Source organism: Diceros bicornis, chromosome 21, assembly GCF_020826845.1.
Source record: "Diceros bicornis minor isolate mBicDic1 chromosome 21, mDicBic1.mat.cur, whole genome shotgun sequence".
Lineage (NCBI taxonomy): Eukaryota > Metazoa > Chordata > Mammalia > Perissodactyla > Rhinocerotidae > Diceros > Diceros bicornis.
In genome coordinates, this window is record NC_080760.1 from 13,715,413 (window position 1) to 13,728,717 (window position 13,305).

Sequence of the window (13,305 nt, forward strand, 5' to 3'; positions counted from 1 at the left end):
AAGAAATGATACTGGCAGTGTCCAACCTGATTCCAAGATTTGAAATTGTGCAGTGTCCACAGTTACTAGTGCTTATGACATAAATTCTTATTAGTTTTTTGGACCTAACTGCTTAATAAATGGAAGTATTAGGCATTTCTTTCAGTCTAGGTGTGCTGTGAAAAATTACTGAAACACTAAAGGGCACCATGAGCTGAGAAAGTATTGGGAACATCTGTGGTATAGGCAAGAAATACACTAAAACCGAAAACATTTTGTTGTTCATTTTCTACCTAAGAAATTTTCCAAATAGTCATATAAGAAGGGGAAAAAATATATACAAACATACATACAAAGTTTGGATTTTTATTGAAATCTTGTGTCAGGTATCAAACAAAATCTGCTTTCTTCAGATAAAAATATTCTCTCAGATGTCTCCAGATAACTGCTAAGTCTAAATTGGTCCTTCAATGTCTCATTTTATTTTTATTGTCCTCATGAAATGTTCATATACACTTAGGATGTTCCCAAAAGAATTTTCATCGTGTAAAAGACCGTACATGACGACCTCTACCACTGCCTCCACTAACAAACTTTCCTCTTGAGCCTCCACTGCCACTATTTGCACTTGCCCAGGAAGGCCCAAGTCCCCCACGCCCTCTGGAAGCACGGTCACGAGGACTTGGTCGGTAGCCTATAAGAGAAAAAGAATATGGTTTTTAGTTGCAACATCCTTTCCTTCCTCATATATAAATACTAATCTATAAACACTGAGCTCACATCAAGACAGGAATTACGGTAGTCCCCCCTTATCTGCAAAGGATACAGTCCAAGACCTCTAGTCGATGCTTGAAACTGTAGATAGTACCAAATCCTATATGTATAATGCTTTTTCCTATACATACATACCTATGATAAAGTTTAATTTATAAATCAGACAATAAGAGATTAACAACAGTAACTTCTCTCTGGCATATGTGAATTGCCAAGATCACTACTCTTACACTTTGGGGCCATCATTAAGTAAAATAACAGTTACTTGAACACAAGCACTGCAATACCATGACAGTCGACCTGATAACCAAGACATATAGTAAGTGACTAATGAGTGGTAGCACGCACAGCGTGCATACGCTGGACAAAGGGATGATTCACATCCCAGGAGGGACAGAGTGGGATGACAAGATTTCATCATGCTACTCAGAACAGCGAGGCAATTTAAAACTTACGAATTGTTTATTTCTGGAATTTTCCATTAAATATTTATGGACTGTGGTTGACCGCAGGTAACTGCAGTTTTGCCACAGAAAGCCAAACCGTGAGTAAAGGGGGACTACTGTATTCTTTGCTCCTTTAAAATCCATGCACAAGTTCTGTGAATGTGCTGACAACCACTGAATTCCCCACTTTAAACAAGTAAATTGTATGAAATGTGAGAATTACATCTCAAAGTTGTTACAAAAAAATGTGCATTTGAAACCAAAAGCTACTTCTGAACAGAATAATTCTGGACTGGATATAGTAATGTTTTAGGGAAAAAAAGCTTAGATGCTTACATATACAAGACAATACTGTAAACAAAAGTAGAATATACTCTGTAAGGATATCTGTTATTAAAATACTTTGGTCAAAAAGGTACCTTAAGGATTGGCTTTCATTATTGAAATATAAAAACAGAACACATCACCATGAAACCGCTCAGATTATACACATAGCTCAGAACCTAAAATTTTGACTATTTCTACAGAAGACATACATTGGGCACTCATTCACAAATATAAAATTAAACTGCCTTTAGAATTATAAGTCTACATTCTAAAATATTCTCTCCCAGAATGAGAGTATACGACACTCAACAATTTGAAAAGGAGGATTCGCCTCCCTCTCTCGGCAATATCAAGTGGGAAGGATGGATACCTGTAGAACTAAGTGGTCGTAATGGTGGAAGAGGGCCCCTGTTAAAATTGCTCTGGCCTCCGCGACTTTCATTGTAAGTTCCTCGAGGCGTATTCTGAGCACTCCAACTGGAGCCTCTTGTTCCCTCCCGACGACTGTAGTTTCCTAAACACAGGCAATACAATCAAAATCTACTTTCTTCACAACTTCAACTGCATTAAGGAAGATTTGGCAGGTTTTTCTTAATCTTCAAAAGTAACGGAAGAGAAACTATGAAATACCGTAAAGGAAATATACTATAAAGTGGCAGCATCATATGTGGTGAGGAGCAGATTCTCTGGAACCAGTCTGCCAGGGTTCAAATACTGGTTCTGCCACTTATTTTTATGTGTCCTGGTCAGCTGACTGACAGTTTTCTCTTCTGTAAAGTGAGGGTACTAACAGAACCTACCTGATGTTTAAAACATGTTTTAAAAAAAAATTCCTCTTCCCTTAGTTTACCCTTGTTTTACTGATCCTTGTACATCCTGTGGCAGCTGAGTGGGAGGGGACACTCTTACTAGAATATTTGGGCTGGCAACTGACACCACTTCTGCTCTGAGAAAAGATGGAGACTTTTTCAAGCTATGTTTTAAAATCACAAAAAACAGAGTCTCCCGCTGGAGATAAGATATATGTTGGGTTGATATGCGAGAACTACACGTGAAGTGCTCATAATAGTTCCTAACGCAGCTATGTGAGTGTTTATTAACGTGAACTCTTATTCTCTTTCACTCCCACCCTCCTAACTCAGTAGCATGAAAACATGTCATCAATGCACTAGTGAAGTATAATTTCTATATGTATACTCAGAGAGTTTCTAAAACCTTGAGACAATTTAAAACATTTAACACAACATTAGGAAGCACGTAGATAAGAGAATCAATGGTGAACTACACAGAACAATCCTAAGGAAATTAAGTATAGTTGTGAAAATAATGTATGGATATTATTCAGAAAAGATAAACACAATTCACAGCGTAAAAAGGAAAATAACTAGCCAAGACTTCTTTTAAACTCATCACGAAATGTGCAATTAATCAAAGGTTAACGTAAAAATTTTTTTCTATCCAATAAAGTACTCTGCAAATAGTACCTTTGGTCTAGAGGAAGCTTCATTGTAGTAACAGAAAAATACTTATCTGAATCACTTCCATCTAAATCACTTCTACTCAATATTCTAATATTCCAATATTCTAACCCATTAGAAACATACATAAGTAGTTACCTTTTGAAGCAGGTGGTGTGAAAAACCTATTCTGACTGTGAAAAGCACCCCGTCCTCCTCGATTGCCTGAAAATCCACCACGAGAAGAAATCTTCTGTGATACTTTGAGTGGCCGTTTTGGTGGCGGTATTCCATCTTGAGGGACCACTTCTTTACTTTCAGCTGCAACAAAGTCATCCACGTGCATAGATGGTGGTCTGCTTGTGTTCTGTTTTCTCTGACGAAAAATATCGTGGGGTCGTATACCCTGTCCAAATCCTCCCCTGCCCCTTCCTCTCGGTGGTGGCACAACATGAGCTCGTTTGGCAGGTTCAATGTATTCAGATTTTCCACTATTAAAACAAAGATACTCCATGAAAACTTTTCTTTCTTTCATATTTCCAATGAAAATATATCAATCTTGGCAATACTAAAAACTACATTTCAATTATTTATTCCAATAGTGTTAACTTACCAAATATCTCTATTCCTTTCCAGGGAAATACAACAAAACTAGCTAAGAGTGGTACGCACATTTATTGATATGACTAACAATTATTTAAAATAATCTAGTTCACCTCTTGTTCAAATATTCCAAACTCTCATAAAGTAGAACAATATAACAAACGTACTGGGTATGTCCTGGCCAAATTATTATCTTTAAAACAAATTCCAAACAATATTCACGATTGAATTATGTCAACTTCCTTTTTTCTTTAATGGTCATATCTCTATCTTAAAATATATTAAAATAAATAAGCTTACATGACGACAATCAAGATCTTCAGTAGAATAAATTTTACCTTGAAGTTATAAAGGTCTCATGCTTATGTTTCCCAAGTTTGAATCCTTTAGTAGTCTTGGTTCTCCCTGGAGATGATGGTTCTGACAAAAATGAGCGCTCTAATTCTGAGTGCAAGTCAAAGTCACTACAGCATTTTTCAGAGAGCTCAATTAAGTCCACCTTTACCTGCAGTCATAAAAATGAAACAAAATGAAAAATACACCTTAAATGTAACTATTAATATTTGATTACAGAAATTCTTATTTCTTATAAATTATACCTTTCATATAAATTATAGATCTGCCTCTTTCCTTCATCTTTTCAAAAAGCAACATCATTAGTAGTTAAAAAAAATTTCAGGAATTCAGCTGCTTGGCGGGGGGATGGTATTCCTCCTCAAAGAAGGGCTGTTAATCTGGGAGACTTCTGCTACCTGACAAGGGACTTCTCTATATAAATTAACTATGTAGTATCCCCAGAACTTTTCCAAAAGAATCTGAAAATAACATTCTGCAAGCCTTGTATAGTCAACATGATTATTATAAAAGGATTTTGTGCCACAGATCTCAAAGCTCTATGCATTTAATGAGTTCCAAACTAAGCTTACTTTCAAAGAAATGAAAATTACATTTATTTGGGTTTTACTCAGATTTATCAAACGTAAAAAACCTAAAATTTCCCTAAACCACATTAAGGTCAAGATCTTCACTGCAATTCAACATAAAGTTATTAAAAAACAAATACTCCAAAAAAAAATATTTTAGACCTGAGATGCCAAATATGGTAGGCCACTAACCACATGTGCCTATTTAAAATTAAATTAAAATAAAATTCAGCTCATTAGTCACACTAGCAACATTTTATTGCTCAACAGTCACATGAGGTTAGTGGCTACTGTACTAGACAGGGCAGATTAAGAATATTTCTGTCACTGAATAATGTTCTATTAAATGGCGCAGTTCTAAAGACTCACTGAATAATTTACACTAAAAAAGAAATGAATTCCTTAATGCAATTTTAATTGAGCTGTATGTGATATTTTATAGAAGGAAAAGGAGCCCTCGATACATTAAATACACCTTAAAGGTGAACCAAATCATTCTTTTAGTCTTATTGCATATGGTGAAAACTAGCATTTTTTGGTCCAGGGAATATCCAAACATATTTATTTCTTTGATCAAGAAAAAAACCCAATATATGGTACAATAAGATGTGGTTAAAAACATCTTTCCTAATACATCTCTGAGAAGCACAAAGCAGATCGCAGTGAATTTTAAATCTTTAACTGCACTCTTACCTACTCAGCATTATGTTTAAGAATGTCAATTCCCAATTATACCATATTATTATTATTTTTTTGTGTGTGAGAAGATCAGCTCTGTGCTAACATCTGCCAATCCTCCTCTTCTTTTGCCGAGGAAGACTGGCCCTGGGCTAACATCCGTGCCCATCTTCCTCCACTTTATATGGGATGCCGCCACAGCATGGCTTGCCAAGCAGTGCGTCGGTGCACGCCCGGGATCCGACCCGGCGAACCCCTGGCCTCCGCAGCAGAGTGCGCACACTTAACCGCTTGTGCCACCAGGCCGGCCCCTCTATATTATTTTAACAAATACATTCTTCACATTTCCCCAAATTAACAGCAGATACACCACCATCCTCTCCTTAAACCCAAATACAGGAATGAATTGTCATTTTGTGAGATACTTTTCTCTATTCTATACCCTATAAACATAAGAAAACAAAGTGCTTCAGAGTACTTATGCAAAAATGTTATTTTCCCCTGAAAAGTCTCATTCTCAAATATACAGATCACCAACTAGAGAGAAGCAAAACAAGTAGCATAAAAAATAGAGTCCTGGACACCACTGAGTGGGTGATTAACAAAAATAATGCAGTACTGGTCCCCAAGAGACTTTTAACAGTCATATAACATGTAACCTATTTTAGTGCTAACAAGACACAAAGGAATAAAAAAATATCAACAATAATGTTTTTCTAAATACTTAATAATAAAATTACTTATACCAAATCCAGATCTGTATCAATCTCTTCAGCTTGAAATGGAGTGAACCACATAGATTTCAACTGATCATCCATGACATCGGCTAGCACATAAGCAGTCCTAGAACAGGAAAGGTATTTGGTAAAAAGTAGAATTCCAAAATCAAACATTTTACCCTATCTTCTAATTAAAATCTGTGGACAGTACAATTAAAAATGTTATCCTCTAAAGTACTAGTAAAATTAGCATTTAAAAAGACTCATTCAAAAAGCTCTTTAAGAATTAAGTATCCTTTAATGGAAACTTGCAGTAAAAGAAAACAGAGCCCTGGTTTTATTTCAAAAAGCCAAGTTTATTACATTGTACCAACATGCACAGAAACTGCCAATATTTAATTTTTCTAAATTTAGAGAATAATTCCATCACATCGCAGAGTCATTATGCTCCAAAAGTACAGTGCTCCAAAGATCAAGAGGCATATATCCTCTAGACCAGGGACCAATAAACTGTGGTCTCCGTTCTACTGGCCTTTTTTGTTCAGCCTCTGAGATAGGAATGGTTTGTATATTTTACAAGTTTTTTTAAAAACCAAAAGAAACAGAGTGACGTCAGCATCATGGCGGAGTGAGCTTTCCCGTGAATTCTTCCCCCACAAAATACAACAAAAGTAACAGCCACAGACCAACAACGGAATCCCAGACAGTCAAAAGCTGGAGCGGAGGGATCCACACTGCCGCACATCTGAGAGCGGAACGTGCTGGGCCCCCGGAGGAAGTGGGGCGAGGTAAGGAGAACTCCGCTCCCTCCCCATCAGATCAGCGATCCGGTCCGCGCGGCTCCCAGAGAGGGGGGAGGGGCGGCCCTCGGCGGGAAACTGTAGCTCTTCGGGCTCTCTCAGCCAGTGGGAAACTCCCGCACAGAGGGCTCAGAGGAGCCACAGGGCTACCATCAACATCTGACAAACCCAGAGAGCGGATAAAGAGGGGCAAACGAGAAGCCTCCCACGTCAGGGACCCAGAGGGCAAAAGAGAGAGCTCCCCCCTCCCCGCAACCCGGAGTCTGCAGCTCGACCAGATCTAGCGGTCTGAGGCAGACCTGAATAAACTGGACTGGACCCGTGGATCGCAGTGGGGAAACAAAACAAAACAAAACAAAACAAAACAAAACAAAACTGCGGATCGCAGCAGAAAAACTGGGGCAGAGCGCAGGGGGCTTAGACTACACAGCCCTTTACCACCACACAGTGGCGGCAGGTGGAAATTGCAACCAGAGACTTCCAGGATGAGGAAAATCAAAACCAACACAGGAAGCACAATGCAAAAATATATGAAATCACCAGACCAGAAACAAAATGACAAGCACCCAGAAATCAACCCCGAAGACACAGAAATCCATAAACTAAATGACAGAGATTTCAAAATAGCTATCATAAAAACACTCAACGAAATACGAGACAACACAGACAAACAATTAAATGAGATTAGGAGTTTCTTCACAAAAGAGATTGAAATCATAAAGAAAAACCTATCAGGGCTGATGGAGATGAAGAACACAATGGAGGAGATAAAGGAGAATCTGGAATCTTCAAAGAACAGAGCTGACAATATGGAGGAAAGAATTAGTACTTTAGAGGATAGGAATACAGATATACTCCAGATGGAAGAAGAGAGAGAACTAAGACTAAAAAGAAATGAAGAAAGACTCCGAGAAATATCGGACTCTATTAGAAAATGTAACATAAGAATTATAGGTATTCCTGAGGGAGAGGAGAGGGAAAGAGGAACAGAGAGCCTATTCAAGGAAATAATAGCTGAAAATTTCCCAAATCTGGGGAAGGAGCAGGAAATACCAGTAAGCGAAGCCAACAGGACTCCTATATATATTAACAGACAAAGGCCTTCACCACGACACCTAGTGGTAAGGCTAGCCAGGGTCAACGACAAAGAAACAATATTAAGGGCAGCTAGACAAAAACAAAAAATAATGTACAAAGGAACTCCCATCAGGCTCTCAGCGGATTTCTCAACAGAAACTTTTCAGGCTAGAAGAGACTGGAATGATATATTCAAAATACTAAAAGACAAAAACTTTCAGCCAAGAATACTCTATCCAGCAAAAATATCCTTCAAATATGATGGAGAAATAGTAACTCTCCCAGATAAACAAAAGCTAAGGGAGTTCATGGCCATGAGACCGCCACTACAAGAAATACTCAAGAAGGCCCTCAGGCCTGAAAACAAGAAGAGAAAGGGAACACAAAGCTTGGAGTAAGGAGAAAAGTAGGTAGACAAAATCAGAGAAATAGTAGATCTTTACCGGAATAGGTTAGCAACCACTTAAATACTAAACTCAAAGATCAAAGGAAGAAATTCACCAAAAATAAATTTAACCTCATCACTGTAAACACACAGCCACAACACAAGATAGAATAAGGTATAACAAGAGCAACTTAGAAGGGGAAGAGGAAAGTGACTGAATTGACTTAGTATAAGGAAATAGGAGGCTATCAGATAATGGACTATCTCATACAGAAGATTTTTCGCCCAAACCTCAAGGTAACCACTAAACAAATAATCAAATTAAAACCACATATGATAAACAAAGAGAAAACTAGAAAAATCATAAGACAGAACAACCAAACTGAATTGGCAGTCCAAAACAAATGGGACAAGAAACAAAGGAAATGCAAAAGAACCAGAAAATAAGTGACAAAACAGCAACATTCAACCCTCATATTTCAATAATTACCCTAAATGTAAATGGATTGAACTCTCCAATCAAAAGATACAGAGTGGCAGGATGGATTAAAAAGCAAGACCCAACAATATGCTGCCTTCAGGAAACACATCTTAGCACTAAAGACAAGCACAGGCTCAGAGTGAAAGGATGGAAGACAATACTCCAAGCTAATGGCAAACAAAAGAAAGCAGGTGTTGCCATACTCATATCAGACAAAGTAGACTTCAAGATAAAACAGGTTAAGAAAGACAAAGAAGGGAAATATATAATGATAAAAGGGACACTCCATCAAGAAGACATATCACTTATAAATATATATGCACCCAACATAGGAGCACCAATGTACATAAAACAACTATTAACAAACCTAAAAGGAGAAATCAACAACAACACAATAATAGTAGGGGATCTTAACACCCCACTTACAGCAATGGATAGATCATCCAGACAAAAAGTTAATAAAGAAATATTAGACTTAAATGAAAAACTGGACGAGATGGACCTAGTAGACATATACAGAGCACTCCACCCAAAAACAGCTGACTACACATTCTTCTCAAGCGCGCATGGAACATTCTCTAGGATAGACCATATGTTGGGAAACAAAGCAAGCCTCAATAAATTTAAGAAGATTGAAATCATAACAAGCATCTTTTCAGACCATAAGGCTATGAAACTGGAAATGAACCAGGAAAAAAAAACTGGGAAAGTGACAAAAATGTGGAGATTAAACAACATGCTACTGAACAACCAATGGATCATTGATGAAATTAAAGGAGAAATCAAAAACTATCTGGAAACAAACGAAAATGATAACATGCCATATCAAACCATATGGGACGCAGCAAAAGCGGTCCTGAGAGGGAAACTCATAGCGATACAAGCCCACCTTAACAAACAAGAAAAAGCCCTAATAGGCAACCTTAAATTACACCTAACAGAACTAGAAAAAGAAGAACAAACAAAGCCCAAAGCCAGCAGAAGGAGAGAAATAATAAAAATCAGAGCAGAAATAAATGATATTGAGACCAAAAAAACAGTAGAAAGGATTAATGAAACAAAGAGTTGGTTCTTCGAGAAGATAAACAAAATAGACAAACCCTTAGCCAGGCTAACTAAGAAAAAAAGAGAAAAGGCTCAAGTAAATAAAATTAGAAATGAAAGAGGAGAAATTACAACGGATACCATGGAAATACAGAGGATTATAAGAGAATACTATGAGAAATTATATGCCAACAAATTGGACAATCTAGAAGAAATGGATAAATTCTTAGACTTATACAACCTCCCAAAATTGAACCAAGAAGAAATGGAGAATCTGAATAGACCAATCACAAGTAAAGAGATTGAAATAGTAATCAAAAACCTCCCAAAAAATAAAAGTCCAGGACCAGATGGCTTCTCCAGTGAATTTTACCAAACATTCAAAGAAGATTTAATACCCATCCTCCTCAAACTATTCCAAAAAATAGAGGAAGATGGAACACTTCCTGAATCATTCTATGAGGCCAACATCACCCTGATACCGAAACCAGACAAAGACAATACAAAGAAAGAAAATTACAGGCCAATATCGCTGATGAACATTGATGCAAAAATCCTCAACAAAATATTGGCAAACCGAATACAACAATATATTAAAAAGATCATACACCATGATCAAGTGGGATTTATACCAGAGACGCAGGGATGGTTCAACATCCGCAAATCAATCAATGTGATACATCACATCAACAAAACAAAGAATAAAAACCACATGATCATCTCAATAGACGCAGAGAAGGCATTTGACAAGATACAACATCCATTTATGATAAAAACTCTCAATAAAATGGGAATAGAAGGAAAGTACCTCAACATAATAAAGGCCATATATGACAAACCCACAGCTAACATCATACTCAACGGGGAAAGACTGAAAGCCATTCCTCTGAGAACAGGAACGAGGCAGGGCTGCCCACTCTCACCACTCCTGTTCAACATAGTACTGGAGGTTTTGGCCAGAGCAATTAGGCAAGAAAAAGGAATAAAAGGAATCCAAATAGGTAACGAAGAAGTGAAACTCTCACTATTTGCAGATGACATGATTGTATATATAGAAAACCCTAAAGAATCTGTTGGAAAACTGTTAGAAACAATCAACAACTACAGCAAAGTTGCAGGGTACAAAATCAATCTACAAAAATCAGTTGCATTTCTGTATGCTAATAATGAACTAACAGAAAGAGAGCTCAAAAAGATAATACCATTTACAATTGCATCAAAAAAGAATAAAATACCTAGGAATAAATCTTACCAAGGAGGTGAAGGACCTATACAATGAGAACTACAAGACATTATTGAGGGAAATCTACGATGACGTAAAGAAATGGAAAGATATCCCATGCACGTGGATTGGAAGAATAAACATAGTTAAAATGTCTATATTACCTAAAGCAATCTACAGATTCAATGCAATCCCAATCAGAATCCCAATGACATTCTTCACAGAAATAGAAAAAAGAATACTAAAATTTATATGGGGCAACAAAAGACCCCGAATAGCTAAAGAAATCCTAAAGAAAAAGAACAAAGCAGGAGGCATCACAATTCCTGACTTCAAAACATACTACAAAGCAATAGTAATCAAAACAGCATGGTACTGGTACAAAAACAGACACACAGATCAATGGAACAGAATTGAAAGCCCAGAAATAAAACCACACATATACGGACAGCTAATTTTCGACAAAGGTGCTAAGGACATGCAATGGAGAAAGGAAAGTCTCTTCAATAAATGGTGTTGGGAAAACTGGACATCCACATGCAAAAGAATGAAAGTGGACCATGTGCTATCGCCATTCACAAAAATTAACTCAAAATGGATCAAAGACCTGAAGGTGAGACCTGAAACTATAAAACTCATAGAAGAAAATATAGGCAACACACTATTTGACATTGGGTTTAAAGGAATCTTTTCGGATGACATGCCTACCCAGACTAGGGAAACTAAAGAAAAAATAAACAAGTGGGACTTTATCAGACTAAAGAGCTTTTATAAGACAAATGAAATCAGAATCAAGATGAACAAACAACCAACCAGCTGGGAGAGAATATTTGCAAAACATACATCTGACAAGGGGTTGATCTCCATAATATATAAAGAACTCACACAATTGAACAACAAAAAAACAAACAACCCGATCAAAAAATGGGCAGAGGAAATGAACAGACACTTCTCCAAGGAAGATATACAGATGGCCAATAGGCACATGAAAAGATGCTCAACATCACTAATCATCAGGGAAATGCAAATCAAAACAACACTAAGATACCACCTCACGCCCGTTAGAATGGCCATAATCACTAAGACAAAAAACAACAAATGTTGGAGAGGATGTGGAGAAACAGGAACCCTCATACACAGCTGGTGGGAATGCAAATTGGTGCAGCCTCTATGGAAAACGGTATGGAGATTCCTCAAAGAATTAAAAATAGAGATGCCCTATGATCCAGCCATCCCACTACTGGGAATCTATCCAACGCACCTGAAATCAACAATCCAAAGAGGCTTATGCACCCCTATGTTCATTGCAGCATTATTCACCATAGCCAAGAAGTGGAAGCAACCTAAGTGTCCCTCGACTGACGATTGGATTAAGAAAATGTGGTATATATATACAATGGAATACTACTCAGCCATAAAAAAAGACAAAATCGTCCCATTTGCAACAACATGGATGGGCCTGGAGCGTATTATGTTAAGTGAAATAAGCCAGAAAGAGAAAGACAAACACTGTATGATCTCACTCATATGTGGAATATAAACCAACACATGGACAGAGAAAACTGGACTGTGGTTACCCGGGAAGTGGGGGTGGGGGGTGGGCACAAGGGGTGAAGGGAGTCATATATGGGGTGATGGACAAACAAAAATGTACAACCCAAAATTTCACAATGTTAGAAACCATTAAAATATCAATAAAAATCAAAAAAAAACAAACAAACAAACAAAAAAAAAAACCAAAAGAAACAACAAAAAGCTACAGAAGAATATGCAACAGAGGCTGAAGGTGGCCTGCAAAGCCTAAAACTTTTACTATCTGGCCCTTTACAGAAAAATACTTTGTTGGCCCTCTCTAGACCCCAGTAATATCTACTCAACCACAAAACATTGCTTGTTTTACCTATTATTAAACAGATTCTGGAGAGATTCTGGAGCTGAAAGTACTGGTTCTACATCCTGGTCACCAAGAGGTAAAGGATCACCTGATGACTCCAGCATTTGCTTAAGTCCAACTACATTGTCCAACAAAGAATCCAGATTGTCATCATCTTTTGAATGTTCCTAGATACAAACAAAAGCAGAATAAGAAGCTGCAGGTAAAACTTGAACATTTATGCCCATGATCTACTGACTATTTAGTAGAAAAGACTGTATTATTTCATTTATTAAGAAATTTGGAGCACTATCAAGAAATTATCAACTTAACATTAAACATATTAAAATAAAACAAACACCAAAAACACTTGTCATTTTATTTCTAAAGAATGGTAGCAGGGGGGCCCCAGCATCCAAACAATAGACAATTCAAAAATTACTGCCTTCATTAAAATTCATAACAGCATGGAGGACTTAATCCAAATTATTAATTCAAAGAGTTATTTCAAACAGTA

General features: G+C 37.2%; 1 protein-coding gene across 2 annotated transcripts in view; it reads right to left on the reverse strand.

Annotated features, from left to right (window-relative positions):
* Window positions 1-329: 329 nt before the first annotated feature.
* The window catches only part of VIRMA (vir like m6A methyltransferase associated), a 65,258-nt gene continuing 52,282 nt past the window's right edge, over window positions 330-13,305 (reverse strand). For both annotated transcript variants that reach the window (XM_058564618.1, XM_058564617.1), the window contains 6 exons: window positions 12,816-12,976; window positions 5,934-6,030; window positions 3,925-4,091; window positions 3,143-3,474; window positions 1,897-2,040; window positions 330-673 (listed from right to left, as the gene is read on the reverse strand). In XM_058564618.1, coding sequence (XP_058420601.1) covers window positions 519-673; window positions 1,897-2,040; window positions 3,143-3,474; window positions 3,925-4,091; window positions 5,934-6,030; window positions 12,816-12,976 — 1,056 coding nt within the window. In that variant the 3' untranslated portion in view covers window positions 330-518. The remainder of the gene's footprint in view (window positions 674-1,896; window positions 2,041-3,142; window positions 3,475-3,924; window positions 4,092-5,933; window positions 6,031-12,815; window positions 12,977-13,305) is intronic.